The sequence below is a fragment of the Microtus pennsylvanicus genome, chromosome 2, assembly GCF_037038515.1.
Source record: "Microtus pennsylvanicus isolate mMicPen1 chromosome 2, mMicPen1.hap1, whole genome shotgun sequence".
Classification (NCBI taxonomy): domain Eukaryota; kingdom Metazoa; phylum Chordata; class Mammalia; order Rodentia; family Cricetidae; genus Microtus; species Microtus pennsylvanicus.
In genome coordinates this window covers 113,342,335-113,359,897 of record NC_134580.1, presented here as the reverse complement: position 1 = coordinate 113,359,897, position 17,563 = coordinate 113,342,335, and the positions used below count along the sequence as shown (strand labels likewise).

The following is a 17,563-nucleotide window of genomic DNA, read 5'->3' as shown; positions in this document are numbered from 1 at the left end:
ACCACACACGTGTAGCTCACAGGCTGGTTGTGGGGCTATTTTTAACAACCCTGAGGGCACAGTACAGCCTTTCCTGTCTCTGGGACCAAGGGATTCCAGAGTTAGAATCTTTGTTCCTTTGGTTAGACTCCCTGGTTTTATGTCAACTGTAAGGCACCTGGGATAGGAATGTTTTCACGATTCCATGTGAATTCTTGGGGTAAAGGCATCAGCACAACAGAAGGTAGAAAAGGAGTACCTATGAGGAGAATGGAGGGGAAGGAAGAGTGAGAATAAGAGGAAAGTAGTTGGAGAGAGAACCACACATGCAGAAGAAAACTAAGCAGACGTGGGCTTGTGTGTGCATGAGAGGGTTGCTGGAGGAAGGACAAAGCAGCCTTGGCAAAAGCTATCTGCAAGTCTTCTCTTTCCTGAGTTTTTGAGACATGGCCTCATTGTGCAGTCTGGGCTGGCATGATGTTTGAGATCCTCCTGCCTCAATGGCCAGGGTGCTGAGAAGACAGGCAGATAGACACCTCTGGGCCAGGATTTGCATGTCAGCAACCTTTCTGTGCGGAAAGAGTGGAGTAGAGGGAGGAGGCAGACCATGCTGGCTGCCGGGAGGAGCCTGTTCTGATGGGGCTGGAGACCAGGCTTTGCCTAGTTGAACTCCTCGCTCTGAACTGGTCTGAATCTGTACCAGGAGAAGGATTTTAACTGCTCCTGGAACTGAACAAAGGATTCTGAGAAGGTGCAATGAAGAAATGGGTACAAACACCTTAGAAGAACTGCCGGACCAAGATGCATATACAAGGATCCCACAGGGCTGGGATGCCCTGTCTGTGGCCAGCCGAGACAGCCTGTGCCTCCATCCCTAGCAATGACGCTGGGAGAGGGAACATCCACATCCTTGCAGCACTCCTGTTTCCCTTGACCTTTTCAGATGCAATTAAAACACAGTTTTCTCATCCTGTGCAGTGATAAACATCATTACGTAGTACCCAGTACTGCTGGGTTGGGATTTACGGGCTTTGATTGTGATCTACAGACTGTGGGTCTTGACTTCCCCTGGTTATCCTGCAAAGACACTCCATTCTAGTTAAAAAACATACTGAAGAGAGGACTAGTAACTGTGATGAAAATGATGGTGCTTTACCGTAAATCAGAAAGATTATGAGATATAATTCGTATTTTCACTCCTTCCCTGAAGGGAAAGCCTAGAATACGCTGTGTTTTCTGGGAAGGGGGTGCTTAGACCGGCACTTTGCTGTGCTGCAGAAGGAAAGTGCTCATTATAACTGTTTCTAACGAAAACGAAGCAGGGCTCCATGGTCAGGTGAGCTTTGGGGGTTCATATGTCAACTCTCTAAGTTACTATCTTCCTGGAACTGCAGGGAGAGTTAAACAAAAGATTCCAAGAACTTACAAAGCCCCACATGACAAGTTTACATCTTTCCTTTGAGACACGGTCTTCTTATGTAACTGAAGTTGGCTTCAAACTGTGTATCCCAGTCTGGCTTCAAACATGCAATCCCCCTGCCTCAGCTGAAATCATGTCCACAGCAAAGCCTGACACTTCTCTACTGTTCCTGTCTTGCTTAAACAGGATTTTACTGTGTGGTCTCTGGAGCCCTAAGGATAGAGATGATAGGTCTCACAAAGTGTGAGAAAGGACTGGCCTGAAATATACCGGAGGTGGTGGTTTAAGGACAACCCGCTAGCTATGTGGATGGGACCTTTTGAACAGGCAGGGAAGTGGTTGGTGAGGTAGATGATTTTTGCCCCATGGTAATTTACATAAGAAGTCAGCAAGGCCCATGTGCTCTCTGACTTAAGCTGGGAGAAGGGTACCTGTGCCAGGCTTCACTGAAGAACCTGGGAACAATGCAGCGAACCTGCATTTTGGGCAAGGCTGTGGGTAATTCTGATGTGAATAGCTGATGAGCCACGCACATCATTCAAACCACGTGGAGTGTCATTAAAATGAAGCTTCACACTTAGAATCTCGTATAGGGCCAACATCTAGATCTAATTTCTAAGAAGTTCCCTGATGGAGGAAGGTCATTGGATAATTAATAAAGAAACTGCTTGGCACTGATAGGTTAGAACATAGGTGGGTGGAGTAAACAGAACAGAATGCTGGGAGGAAGAGGAAGTGAGCTCAGACTCAATAGCTCTCCTCTCTAGGGCAGACGCTATGAAGCTCCGACCCAAAATGGACGTAGGCTAGAATCTTCCTGGTAAGCGCACCTTGGTGCTACACACATTAATAGAAATGGGCCAGGCAGTGTTTAAATGAATACAGTTTGTGTGTTGTTATTTCGGGGTATAAGCTAGCCAGGTGGCCAGGAGCCGGGCTGTTGGAAGAGGCCCACAGTTCTTACTACAGTTCCCAGGGAACATATGCTGCTACCTTGGGGACTGCAGTGGGAAAGACGTCTGAGGGGAGACAGGGGAGGAAGATGCAGGTATCCAAGGTAGCAAAGTGTGCTATTCAACAGTCAGGCCCTTTGTGTTCTCAATAAAGACAAATGCCTTCCTAAGAGAGCAGAGAGCAAACTGAACACACACACACATGTGCGCACACACGCACGCACACACATCAGTGGAAAACAGAGAGAGCTTAACTGCAGGTCATACACACAGAAATAAATGGCATTAACTACAATTAGCAAAGAAATTCTGTGGCTTTTAGAGAATCAACATCAACTGCCATGGTAATATAAAGAAAGAAAAATTCACACACATATTATGAGCTTCATGTCATGGCACATATTCCTAAACACATTAAAATAACCTCATAGCATCTGCCAAAGAAGGCAGTCTTCTGACAAAGAACATACCCCATGGCATGGGGGTAAAACCCTACAAAATAAACTAAAGCAATGCCCTTTTCGGACCTTGTCAAAATCACAGTTTGTGGTAAAGCCGAGCTTGGAAGTCACTTCGACCCAATTCAATATAAGAATCTTTGAAAATGCTAAATCACACATCAAGTGGGACCTTATAAAACTAACATTTTCTGTCTCCCTCCCTCCTTTCTCCCTCACTCCCCTCCCCCCTCTTCTTGTTTGTAGTGGTGGTGGTGGAGGGTAGGTGTACAGCAAGGAGCCTGTGTGCTACACAGTGGCTATGTGGAGATTGGAAGTCAATTCTGCACAGCTGGTTCTCTCCCAGCACCTCTGTAGGTTGTGAGACTGAGCTCCGGTTGCCAGGCTTCCAGAGCCCACACCTTCACTCACTGAGCCATCTTGCTGGCAGAAAGTGGGGGTCCTTTTTAAACAGGGGTTTAAAAAGTGGGGAGCAGCTCTATGGAGATCCTCGGTAGCAGGCAAGTGAGGGTAGAGAGTAGCTAAGAGCAGCATCCCCCGTTATCTATGGGTAGGTGATTTCGAATGTTTGAAGAGAAAAGTAGTAAAATCTGTTAACTTCTTCCAGCCACACATAAGCATATTTTTGATAGTGTGGACCAAATTAGCAGGGAGAAGTTCTGAGCCCCGGCCTTGCAGACATGGGACAGAGGACCCTGAGATGGTTTACCAGAGATGGAAAGCAGGCCCGTGATGTGTGTGGGGTGTGGTGTTAGGTCACTGTGTTCGAGATTCTGAGGGTTGCTTTAGTTTGGGTGACAAAGAAAGAGCTAGGACATGAGGAGCAAGGCTGAATTAGGTGAGATGACCCACCCATCAAATATAGGGGTCTATTCACTAAGGAAGTCCACTGCCTTTCAGTGGGTGCATGGTATTCCTCCCGGGAAAGCCTAGGCTTGAGCTACTTGGCTACGTTGAGGTGAAGGAGGACCTGTCAAACAACTCCATTCATATCAGAAGTCAGCACTTCTGTCCTGTGCTGCCATTAACATTGTCACACTTGTGTGTCCCGGGAAGGTCATTTCCCGGTTTTCTTTCCTCATGTGTGAATTACACATAACTTGCAACAGCTACATTCATTTACCCAGAAAATGCAGCATCCTGGCGCTACAGCCTCTTTGTTTTTGTGCACAGTGTAGGAATTAGGTTTGGTGCACAGTTTGGGATCTCCAAACTGTGGAGGATCACAAGCCACATCAGAGCGAACATTGGCTGACAGATGAGCTCTGGTTGTCTTGATTTCATGTCTTGGGGGTTTCTGATGTGGTGTGTGTGTGTGTGTGTGTGTGTGTGTGTGTGTGTGTGTGTGTGCGTGCCCACGTATGCACGCATGTGCACGTGCATGAGCATGTATGTATTGTTGATTCAGAGCCTACATTCTGAAGCCCGGCTAGCTTGGTTGGAATCTCACCTCAGTTGCACAGCCTTGGGCAAGCTAAATACTCACTTGGGATTCAGTTTCTTTACCTGTGAGATAAGGGTCACTCTACTGTTCCCTTGGTCAACACTAGGGTGTATAGTACGGGTTGCCTGAGCATGTGACATATTAGGAACAGTGTTTGGTGCTGTTTTCCAATGTCAGTGGTGGTCGTACATGTGGTCTCTCTGTCTACCCCAAGGGAGAGTGTACTGGGCAGCGGGTGAGACTGCAAATTGAACGGCATTTCTCGATTTTGTCTCCTTTAAGTAGACACATTTCTTGAAGAAAATAACACTGCTGAAGGTCCATTATTAAAGAAAACAAAAGTCAGGCACTGCCATCAAGTCTGAAAACTGTTATGCCTGAACAAAAAGTGGCTAGGCGTTGTTGGAATTCAAGGAAAAATGATAAAGTCCCTTGCAAATCTGAGCTGTTTCTGCAAACCAGGTGTTAAATGCAGTCACTGCAGGGGTGAGGAGAAATAGCAAGAAATGGAATAAATTCTGTTCTCATCCATGCCTCCTCGGGAGTGTGAGGAAAATCATGTATAGAGATTTTATCATTCACAGGATGAGATGCTTGCAATAAAACAACATAGGGCAGTAAATGGTGCACTGTCCTCAGAACAAACTAGAAACAGATACTGAGAAAACTGGCCACTTCAAACTAAGGTTTGAAGAAGAAAGAGTGTATGGTGTTCCACCACCAGACACAGGCAGAGGGAACTGGACTTGTGAGGCAATAAAATTAACGAGTTTTGTAGCAGGAGGAGTTGCTGAAAGAAGGCTTTAAGAATCTCCGTGAGGTGGTGGCGCATGCCTATAATCCCAGCACTCGGGAGGCAGAGGCAGGTAGATCTTTGGATCTTTGTGAGTTCAAGGCCAGCCTGGTTTACAAAAAAAAAAGGGAATGGCCCACTGCATTCCAAGTCAGTAATAGACCATCAGTACAAAGACAATGAACTCTATCACAATGTAAAGCAAAGTCCTCAAAATCGTGCTACGGCGTGAAGATAGATCCCACAAGCCCAGAGGCTAGCTCAGAACAGTTATTCCTTGGCAGATGAGAGCTTGCCATTCACTGCACAACACAATTGAAGGACACCACCAATGAGAGCAAAGCATTAGAATTCGGGTGGGAAATTGCTAAAGAGGCCTCGTTAGGGAAGACTGCTCACTGAAAGTTCCAGATACTTACGAATCCACGTGGTTCTCAAAGGACAGGAGGATGGGGAAAGGTGAAGTCTTGAACGCACACTCTGCGATGGCTTCTATGACTTCCTAAGAGAAGAACACACACGTATATATTCAACACTGAGCAATGTGTGTGCATTTTTTTCTTGGAGTTAAATTGGTGGGGAGGGGTGTTTGTTTCAGTCTTTGTGTGTGTCTGTTTTGTTTCCATTGCTGTTTGTTTATAGCAGTTCTGGGGTTAAAACCAGGCCCTCATGAATGCTAGGCAAGTGCTCTACTACTGACCCACATGCCCAGCTCAAATAGCTGTCTTTTTAAAAAAAATTGTAGAATTATATCAAATGGCTTGGAATGGCTGGAATTCTCTGCGCAGTTCTGAATTTTGGTTCTGTATGATTAAAAAAGAAAGAAGTGTGGGCTTTGGTGGAGGGGCAGGTGGGGAAAGTATTTCTATTTGCTGATTGTAGCTTCCACTTTTTTGTAATGAAACTGTTTTGTCAGGAAAAATTTTACAATACAATAAGGCAAAAATTTTTACTCATAAATTTACTTTCTGAACCAAACTGCTATTAGCACTTGGTTATATTTGCTTCTGGTCTATCTTTTCATGCATTTGTGTGACTTTGTTTTGATAACAGTTTTGATAATCTATATTTTTATAAATATGGTTATTAAGAGATAAATAAAAGGATAGGAATGTAGCCTGGTGGCAGGGTATCTGCCTGGAGTTGGCAAGATCCTGGTTTTGATAGTCTGCATCAAAGTCAAACAAACAGCAAACAAATGGAGATAGGCCTTGTGTTCATGACAACAGTGTCTAAAGCATCCCAAATGCGTAAATACCAGCAGAGTCTACCTTTATTTTTCATCCTCTCCAACTACCCCCATTAGCAGTTGCCTGCTTTCCCCAAGCCCTACCTCATGCTCACACTCTCAGCAATTGGCTCTACAACCTGAATCCTTATGTCTTCTTCGTTCTGCTCTCCCAAACTTTTCAAATATGTGCAACTGTGGAATACATGGCTTTGGGGGTTGGTGTGTTTTCAAAGGTCCTGTGTGTTCTAACATGTAGCAATACTTTACTTTTCCTTTTATACTTGTTTTAAATGTTTACGTCAGGGCTGGAGTTGGAGTTCAGTGGTAGGATACTCGGTACCCTAGGTTTTACACTCAACAATGAAAATAGATTATATGTCATAAGCTTCAGTAAATGCACAAAATTCTAGAAAGATGGAAGTACCACGATTGAATTAACTAGTCATCAGTGTTGGATGGGTGCATTCTTCTAGGAATAGACTCTTGAAAGAAGAAAACCTGAGTTGAATAATAGGGACTCATTCATAGTCTCTCACAGGTTTCCAAATTATTTTTCATTATAAACTGTCTACAGTGATGATCAAAGGATCAGATTGCAAAGTATATTCACCACTGGGCATTTGAGCACTATTTTTCTTTTTTTTTAATTTTTTCTTTGCTTGTTTTTTTTTAATTTATTTATTTATTAAGGATTTCTGCCTCCTCCCCGCCACTGCCTCCTCCCCGCCACTGCCTCCCATTTCCCTCCCCCTCCCCAATCAAGTCATCCTCCCTCATCTGCTTGAAGAGCAATCAGGGTTCCCTGACCTGTGGGAAGCCCAAGGACCGCCCACCTCTATCCAGGTCTCCTAAGGTGAGCATCCAAACTGCCTAGGCTCCCACAAAGCCAGTATGTGCAGTAGGATCAAAAACCCACTGCGATTGTTCTTGAGTTATCATTCTTCCTCATTGTCCGCTATGTTCAGCTAGTCCAAATTTATCTCATGCTTTTTCAGACCCAGGCCAGCTGGCCTTGGTGAGTTCCCGATAGAACATCCCCATTGTCTCAGTGTGTGGGTGCACCCCTCGTGGTTTTGAGTTCCTTGCTCGTGCTCCGTCTCCTTCTGCTCCTGATTTGGACCTTGAGATTTTTGTCCAGTGCTCCAATGTGGGTCTCTGTCTCTGTCTCCTTTCATCGCCTGATGAAGGTTAATATTCAGGAGGATGCCTATGTGTTTGTCTTTGGATTCACCTTCTTATTTAGCTTCTCTAGGAACATGAATTATAAGCTCAATGTCCTTTATTTATGGCTAGTTTTTCCAAAGTGCTTTTTTTACTTAACTGATATTGACATACAATCTCATTTACTTATTTATTTATAAGATATTTTTAATTTTATGTGTGTGAAATTTTTGTCTGCGTGTATGCCTGCATACCATGTGCATGTAGTGCCCATAGAGAACAGAAGAGGGCAGCAGACACCCCCCCCACCCCCCACCCCCCCCCACCCCCCCCCACCCCCCACCCGGAACTGGAGTTTCAGACCCTTGTAATCTGTCCTGTGGGTTCTGGTAATCAAACCCACGTCCTCTGGAGGAACAATCAATGCTTGTAACCACTGAGCCATCTCCCCAGCCCCTTCTTAATTAAGTGCTCCACCATCCATACTATTCAAACGTCACACTCTTATACACTGCGTTTATTTACATCGACTCTTTGCACCCTCTCCTGTTCAGTTGTAACTTCTGCTCCCATTCTGCACACTAAAGCCTTTCCCACGGACTCCTCTCCCTTTCCTGTGTGGTGCAAAGCTTTCTTTATAAACACACCATTAAGCCACTTCCCTTGCCCCGGAGTATAAATGAGGCCTTCTAATTCTGGGCTGCATTTGCATATCTCTTCTAAGAAGGATGTGCTTGCACAGAGCAAGAACCACGCTTACTGTTTCTTGGAAGTGAACTCACAGATTGCCTTTCATACATAATCAATTGAACTTTTTATCACAGCCGAGTCCATCAAAATAAGTGCACTATAAAAAGCAAGTGATGTCAGGAGGTAACATTTTTTATGTCATACGTTCGCACCCAGGTTGTGGATGCAAACAGGCTCCCAACCAAGTCAGGATGGTGCTGGCTATCACACAGGCATGGGCTTCTGGCACCTTCTTAGTGGGCATGGGCCAAGCAGACAGGACACTGAAACTCCCCTCACCAGTCTTACAGGGGATTTAATTCTACTCTCAGCCCTCAGTCTGGATGAATAAGTATCCCCATGGATTCTTTTGCATACACTACAGTCTGGTTGAATAAGAATCCCCATGGATTCTTATTGCATACACTACAGTCTGGGTGAATAAGAATCCCTATGGATTCTTATTCCATACACGACAACCTTTATCTTCACAAAGAGAAGATGCAAGTTTGGCTTTCTGCATTCTAGTTAAGATGCCAGTGACTCACATCTGCAGGGTTCTTCCCGCGTGCTGGGCAAATCATGACCTGCATTTCTGTTTACAGTGAGCCCAGGAGGAGTGTATTCCTACCACCTGTTTGCTGATAAGGCTTGAACTGATGGGAAGATTTTCCAAGATCTTGCGGCGGCAGAGCCAGAGCTGGTCCTGGAGCCTATCATCGTTGGCCCGACAGCCAGCTGACGAGCAGCACCCTAACATCTGTATTCTCTTTCTCACCCATCTTCCTCTCTCCTCTTTCTGCCCAGTTCTCCTCCAACTCTACAATACTTTTAACTACTGCTTAAAACACTCTTTCAAATGTTCATATCAAACACGACTTTACTGAATTTTGTCTAATATTTTAAGTTGATCACAACTGAAAACTCTCTAAGTCCTCTTAAGGGGACTTTTGTTCTTTTTTTAATGTTTCAAAATATTTGGTAAGGGTCAGAAAACTAGCAATGGCTTTTAAGCTTCATTTTTTCATACATGCTACATTAGTGGCATGGGCGTTAAAGACCTTTCCTGTACCTTTGCTTCCTATTCCTTCAAGACTATGTAGGCAACAAGAAGTAGAGTGTCTCACTGGGTGTGGCTTGAGCATAGGTGAGAGCTCAGAGCCCACCTCCACAGTGACACAGTTCCTTCAAGACCACACCTACTCCAACAAAGCCACATGGCCCCAATAGTGCCATTCCTTTTGGGGGTCATTTTCTTTGAAACCACCAAACCTACTGAACACACAGGTCAATGACTAACTTCCACTGGGAAAACTTCCCTTGGATTCCTTTGCCCTTGACAGACAGGAGCAGTGGGAATTTAGATAGGTGGACGTTGGTGGAGCCATATAGAATTATACCCTAAATTATTTCCGAAAACGAAGCCTTATTTTTAGAAGTGCTTGGGTTGACCATTTCATCCATTTCCATCACGCGCCTTTCTCCATTCTGTTCCATATAATGGCTGGTCAAATGTAGCTGCCTGAGGGGAGAAAAGTCCTGGGATGGAGTGGGAAGTGTGGTGGTCGTCCTAGGTAAAGAGGACAGGAGAGGCCGAGTGTGAATGGGGAGAGGGAGACAGAAAGGTGAATTTCGAGGACAGCCGTCAGAAAGACCAGGGCAGGTGGCATAAAAACAGGAACAACGCTGTGGGGGACAAGGAGTTGAGCCAGGGCCACAACTCCAAGGCTGGCAGAAAGAGGCTGACTTACATCGTCCTCCCTCTCCCTAGGGTGTAACATGTTGTTTTTGTTCATTACAATAAGCAGGTATCGTATATCAATGGGAACCCTTGCTTTGTGAGTTCCATCACGTGGCAGAGCTCAGGAACACATAAACTCAGGGCAGATAAATGCTGCGACACCCAAGTGGCAAGCTTTGCGTGGAGGCTGCTGCGTTCATTGTGCACTGAACTGTCAGGTGCAGTCCAGTCACACTGGGGAAGTCAGCTCCAAAGGCACAGGAAACAGTGGGAGGGATGTTCGCTGCCCACCAACATGCTGCTATCCATGGAATTTCACACGAGACAGTGGAGAGGCAGATTTTTCTTACATAATGGACAGAGGAAAGGTGATGAACATGAAAGGGAGGCTGCCCTTTGATTGGTCTAGGATGGCAGAACTCCAGATCTCTATTGATCACCGCCTCTGTGTCAATTCAATGCACTGTAGCGAGATGGGCTCGGCTCACAGAATGAAGGACCCTGCCTTTGTGGGGATTACGTAAACGCAGTGATGAAGTTAAGCAGACTGTCGCAAGGTGACTGGATACCACATGGAAATTTAAAAATACAGAGTGTGGGGATAATGAGAATTTCATTCTGAATGGTATGGGGTCACCCCTAGTAGTAGTATGAAATAGAGATGCCCTCGAAGTCATTTACTGGAGTGACATTTGAGAGCACTTCAGAGAAGTAAGCCAAGAACTTCAGTACAACCTGTGCGGTGACACAGCCTGCCTGGTAGGGTCAGGGAACAGCAAGAGGCTCATAAAGTCCTTGTTACAGCGTGAGTTGAGTGAATGACACAGTTAAGTGGCAAGGATCAATTTGAGGAGGAGACAATGGCAAGTGGAAGGCCCCATCCCTGGTTCCTAATCTCACCATTACAAAGTTGTCTTACTCATGGGCTCTGGGAATGCACACTACAATTGCGTAGAGCAGGGAGTGGATTTGTCTGAGGGAAGAGGGGTCTCTAAGCACCAGGCTTAGGAGCCCTTCACATGGGTCCTGCACTGCACTTGAGGGGCTCTTGGTGAAGAGCCCAAATCTGACATCCTCAGCACCTTCCTCACCTGGCGCCTGGAGAAAAAAAAATTCTGCTATTGAACTTTTCTACAGTTCAGGTCAGCATTTCCACTACCCACCCTAGCCCCCATGTCTTTCCAAATGGCATGAGCAAAAGCGTAGGGGTAGGGGTCTGGAGGATCTACCTGGGCCCTCTCTGGCCACCCTGGTTACCCACCCTCTCCACCAGCAGGCCAAGGGATATAGTCTTAAGCCTCTAAAGCTGACAATATTTGGACATGGTCGAGAAGCTGGCTGCAGGAGTTCAGATAGGGACACTCAGCAAGCAGGGACCAGGAGCTCACAGGTGTGACTGAAGAACCACTTGTAGGTCAAGTGCACAGGAAGAGTCAGTCACTTCACGTGACCTGGCAGCTAAGGCTGGGAAGCCAAGGCTCTGGTCAAAAGAAATAAGCCATAGAATGGACTAGATGTTTATTCTGTTCCCAGGATCTCAAAACATTTTGTAGACTAAACCCTAAGAAAACAGTATTGCAACTCTCAAGGGACTCTAAGGGATAGAATTGGGCATAGATAGGGTAGTAGGTGAGTCTTCCATCAACTCAAGGGTAATACCAAGTCATCCCCACTCCTCCCAAGGCTAGGACCCTCTCCACCTTCACCACTCGGAGGAAGCTCTGGCATAGTGGCTATTCCCAGCCTCTTCTCTCTGGCTCTGGGCCCCACTTTTTCTTTCCGAGCCCAATTATGTGAGACTGGAACTAAACAGGGGCTAACTTATTGGGTGTGCAGGCACGTGTCTGGAATGCTACATTCTAGAGACACAAGCAGAGGCACGAGCTGGGGTTCAAGACCAGTTTAGGGTGCACAGATCCTGTCTTTAAAACAACAACACCATATTCCACAGAGAGCGCATCCTACACACATTGGTAATGACATTGATGGCATAGAACACACTGTTAGTGCCCAGCACAGTAGCTTAGACCAGAAAAATTCATTTCTCTGACTAGAATTTGGCCTGAAAACCCTGTCTTGTTTGCTGTTCCACATGTTTTATTTAGCTATATCCAAAGTGCTCAGGGTTAAGACTAATTTCCCTACATTTCAATCTGAAAAATCCCACTTTCCCCAAGATAGCTGAACCCCTTTCTACCTTTCCTCAAGTCTTCCATGGCACAGACAAGATTAAGAAAGTGTGGTTCACTGTCTTTTTGATCCAAGGCTTTGCTTCCATTTCCAGTGATCCTGATGTTTCACTAACTCCATATGTGACATTCCCCTCTCATTTTCAGTGACCTTGCCCCCATCATCTCAGTGACTCACACACTGATGCTGCATACTTTCGTCTAACTAGGGCAAGAGTTTATGCTTGAGCTACTTCTGACCAGAGACATAGGTAACCAGTTCACAGGGCCATGCCTACAAACACAGGTAACCCAGGTCCCAGAGCCATGCCTAGAGATACAGGTAAGCCAGGTCCCAGGGATAATCCTAAAGACATAGGTAACCCACGTCCCAGGGCCATGTCTAGAAACACAGGTAACTCAGGTCCCAGGGCCTTGCCTAGAAACTCCGGTAACGCAGGTCACACACCTCGCCTAGAAACACAACTCTTACTTTCCAGTTCCTCTAGCCTGATTTTCCTCCGAAGTGGTGAGAACCCCATGTCAGCACAGACAACGTGACTTACAAAGACACAATCATAGGATTATTTCTGCTTCCAACAACAGCCAGCCTACCACAGGGCAACCCAGCTTTTTTCAAAGCCTGTTCCAAATCACCCAAACAAAATCTGTACTGTCAGCTCTCCATAACAAATATTCACCAAGACACTACAGTTTCCCATGACATAAACCTGCTCCATTCATGAGCAAAAAAAAAAATACACTTATTAGCCAGGCGGTGGTAGTGCACGCCTTTAATTCCAGCACTTGGGAGGCAGAGGTAGGTGGATCTCTGAGTTCGAGGCCAAGCCTGGTCTACAAGAGCTAGTTCCAGGACAGGTTCCAAAGCTACAGAGAAACCCTCTCTCAGAAGACCATAAATAAATAAATAGTTAGATAAATAAATAAATATACTTATTACTAGTCACTCACCACCAGAGGTTTCTAATTTTAATCGCAGCATCATAGATTAGGACACTTACACGCTTCTCATTTTGCCTCGAAAACTCTGAAATCCCAAATGTTTTGAAACCGGAAAGTTTATCACAAATATTATGTACAAAAAGTTTGGATTTGGGGATATTTTGGATATTTATTTGATATTTCCTATCCTAAGTCAGTAACTTTATAATTTGGTTAGAAGGATAGACTGCTGCATTTTGGCTTCCGAATTAAACACGGAGATCATTCCCAGCCTGTGAACTTCATTGGAATACCCAGACATTATCTGAGAAAGCTTTACCCCCTCCCGCATAGGGCCAGGTCTCCAAGCTGCCTTTTGGAAACTAGGTTCACTCTACCTTGAAGGATATTTCTGTTGTCATGGTGAATCCATGGGTGATGACGGGCTCTTCCTCTGCGGTCCTTCCCTTCCAGCAGTCCAGCTCCACGCAGCGACATCCAGACAGAAGCACCTGGCGATACATCTCTACAGAGGAGTTCCCAGCCAACTGGCCAGCTGCAAAATAAACCCCAGAATCCTTTGAGTCAAGGAAAATATGGGATGCGGGCTTCATCAAAAGCTCTTTTGGCGAACAAAGCACCGGAGTTGCCCAGGTGGCATCAGGGCTCCCTAGTGTGAGTTGGGAGGAGAAGAGAGGACAGGAGAGGAGAGGGAAAGGTGTTGTAATAGTAACAATGACACATACTGAGTATCTGCTTACTGGAAGCCAACTACAGACCTTTATAGTCAACAGTTAGTCTTGAAAGAAATCAACTGTCTTGTATAACTATTTTATAAGAAACAGAATTCACTCCAGATAATGAAAGAGGCACAGAACAGTTGAGTTACCCAAGTTTCCATGGGGAATATGTAGATACACAGTTTTGTTCATAGAAGATACTTAGTAAGCAAAGATGGCAGCACTCCCCAAACTGGTGTACAGTTTTAATACATATTAAATCCAACAGAAATATGGCTGCAGAAATTGATATTCTGACCCAAGCATCACATGGCAATATTGGTGGTGGTGGTGGGCTTAATTAGCCAACGGAATCTTGAAAAATATAAACGAAGTTGGAAAAAATTCACACTTTCCAATTTTAGAACTTACTACCAAGTTATAGTAATCAAGACAGCATGGCAACATTATAGGAAGAGTACACGGGTAAATTCAAAAGAAATGAAAGCTTAGAAATAAACCTTCAGTTCATCTCTCGCTCCCTGACTTTCAACAATGTAGCCAGTAAAACTCAGTACAGAAAAATCAGTGTGTTCAATGAGTTGACTTGGGGCAATAGGACAGTCATACGCCAAAACAAACAAACAAACTGGATCCCTATTTCACACCACATAGACTAAATTAATGCAAAATTGATCAAGTCCTAACTGTTGAGAGCTAAAAATACGAAGGTCTTAGAAGAAACACAGGAAGCACCAACGATTGTGTTTTGTGTAGCCAACACCAACAGTACAAGCAACAAAAAGAATACTAGGGAAACTTGATAAAATTGATATTTGTGAGCAGAGCCAAAGGAACCTAGGGAAGCTGCTGCGTAGCTAGATAGGAGTGAGCAGTCTCCACCAGCGTCCTCGTAATTAGTTTTGAACGCGACCTTCCATGTCCTTGTTAAACGCAATTGATTCTGAGGGAGGGGAAATATGGCAACAAATCCCCTCTGGATTTGGAATACCATGTGGTAGAAGGAGAAAACGTCACAACTGCCCCTCGACACTTTAAAATACCACATTAAATAATAACTACAGGTGGGACAAAAGGAGGAAGGAGGGGGTAGCAGGCTTTGTGAAGGCACTTTGAGGCGGGGCTATTTCCTCCTAGTAAAATATGGCTATTATTTGTATAGGTGTACTTTTTGTTTTTTCTTTCTTTAGTTTTTTTTTTAAGTCTGCTCTAGTATGTGATCCAACCCCCCACTTTGTTTTGGTCAAAAGAATTAATTATTAGTCAAATATTTGACCCTGGGTGGAGATAAAACTTTCTGAACCACCCAAATTATCATAGGATTACTATGTGGTCAGAGGCTTTCCAGAAGAAAGACATAACTAGTCTCTCCCTTCAGAATGAACTTAAGTGGCCATGTCAATCACCTGGACAGAAAACACCCCCAAGGCAAGCGGTTTCTTCCAGAGATTTTAGAAAGCAATACAAAATATACCTAAAAATGGAGATTAGTACCTGGGTCGGTCTGACTAACTACTCCTTCCCTGCAGGAGAGTGCTTCCTTTGGCCCTTTCTTCTTCACTTTGTAATAAGCTCCACCCATCTTCCATATTGTTTTCTGAGTGTCTTTCTTGTCTGAATTCTTTTGACAAAGGTCACCTGGTTTGAGGACCTGAGGGGAACTGGTGAGATCAGAGTGTACTCTGTTCTATGCTTACTGCATACTGTCTAAAACGTTGGCTTCAGGTTGTCTTGTTCTGAAAGACTCCAATTACAAACAGCCTTTGACTCCAGTTTGAGTACAGATGCAGAGGAAGAATGTCTCTGTATCTTGACTGGCACGTGGCTACCACCATGTGTCCAACTTCATGAAGCAGAGCATAATATACAAGTTATTCTTGACTGTGAAAAGGGTGCTGCCCTATGAGTTTATTACCATGAATCAGGACCCATAAGCAGATATGTGTATCAAATCTATAAGAGTAAAACCAGATACCAGGATCAATTGGACACACAAGACTGAGAAAAGAATACAAGGCTTGGGCTTCATCAAAAGGTGGACACCTAACACCATGATGACAGTAACCTTTAATGTGGAACAATCTTTTTGAAGACTGTGAAGATGTGTTGCTCTCATTGGTTTAATAAAGAGCTCAGTGGCCAATACCTAGGCAGGAAGAAGTTAGGCAATACTTGAGGGACAGGGAGAGAGCACTGGGATGAAGAAGGGCAAAATCAGAGGAATCAGGATGCATACAAGATGAGGTAACCAGCCATGAGTCACATGGCAGCACACAAATAGAAATGGGTTAATTTAAGTTATAAAAGCTAGATAGAAACAAGTCTAATCTATCAGCCAAGCTTTTATAACTAATAACAAGTCTCTGTGTGGTTATTTGGGAGCTGGCTGGTGGGACAGAATATTTCGCCTATAGACCCTTCGAACCTAACTTGGTGTATGCTCCAGGAACAGACTGGCAGAGAACACTCAACTCTCTCAGGGGCTTCAGCTTGGCTCAGTCTCCATGAGACAGCCTATCTGACTTGCCATGTGCCCATTCATATGGACTGGGGCCTGTGCTTTATCTCTATGGCCTCCATGGCCCTGCATCTCACCTGTGCAGCTTGACTAACCTGGGTTCCCTCTGACTCTGTGCTTGACTCTATATCAGCACCTCCGGCACACCTTCATCAGGGTTTGCTACCTAACTCCCATAAAGACTCTCTTTGCATTTCTATCAGCCTCTTGCTTCTGCCTCTTAATAAGGTCCTCTGAACGCCTTGAACTCTATTGAGGGCTCTTCACGCCCATGTGGCCATTCTGTAACCTCCATATGCACATGTGCACAGATAGATTTACTGTGGAAAGGGTAGTGTGTGACAGGAGAGCCAGTATCAGTAGTGAAGGCTGGACTAAGGCGTGCTGATGGGCAGTGTCCAGCCATCGCAAGCAAATTCCGACTACTTGCCAGACCAGCTGCAGCCAACAAAACTGATGTAGCTTGCGAACTGATTGTGATTTAAGAGTTTTGGGTCCTGTGTGAGACACAAACATGACTGTCTATGTTTCTGTGGAAAGAGACTCATGACAGGAAGCCTGAGTGAGATCTCTGTCACAAAGTTATGAAATTGTGATAAAGCCATGGCACTGATGGACAATGGACAGAACTTCTTTTTTCCCTTAAGAAGTTAAAGAAAGTCACTAATCTAAAAGATATTCATTCATTTAATGGCGATGTGTATGCACTGTACAAGTGGTGACTTTGCAGAGGGTAGAAGGTGGTATCAACCCCCCCAAACTAGTTATGGCGGTGGAGTATGAGTTGCCATGCATGTACTGGGACCTGAACCCGGTCCTCTAGAAGACAAGTGTTCTTAACCTTGGAACCATCTCTCTAGTCCTGGCAGCTACCAAGTACTAGATAGAATTGTTTTTAAAAGATTAATAATAGATACATTTTGGAACAAGTCTTTTATCAAACAGACAAATTGAAGTTTCTTTGATCAATGCATCACAAACTTATATGTTTTATTTAGTTATTTACTTGTTTTTATTTATTTAGAGTCACAGTCTCGCCCTGTAGTCTAGGCTAGCCTCAAATTAAAATCCCTCCTGCCTCTCCCTCTTTAGCAGTGGGCATGCAGACAGGTTTTCTCTCCTTTGCTCTTTTGGATCTTCTTTTTATAGCCAATTGAAGAATGACTTGTGGATAAAAACTGCCAAAATGACTTTGAAATGGACAACATCTGCCCTGTGGAGACACACAGGGGAAAGAAAATGGGATTAGGCCAACTGGCTTAATTTTATTTTATATGCATGGCACA

At 44.6% G+C, this 17,563-nt stretch overlaps 1 protein-coding gene across 2 annotated transcripts in view; it reads right to left on the bottom strand.

Annotated features, from left to right (window-relative positions):
- Plcb1 (phospholipase C beta 1) overlaps nt 1-17,563 on the bottom strand; it is a 678,563-nt gene that overhangs the window by 150,427 nt on the left and 510,573 nt on the right. For both annotated transcript variants that reach the window (XM_075962281.1, XM_075962280.1), the window contains exons 11-12: nt 13,418-13,575; nt 5,467-5,549 (exon numbers count right to left, since the gene is read on the bottom strand). In XM_075962281.1, the coding sequence (XP_075818396.1) occupies nt 5,467-5,549; nt 13,418-13,575 (241 nt within the window). The remainder of the gene's footprint in view (nt 1-5,466; nt 5,550-13,417; nt 13,576-17,563) is intronic.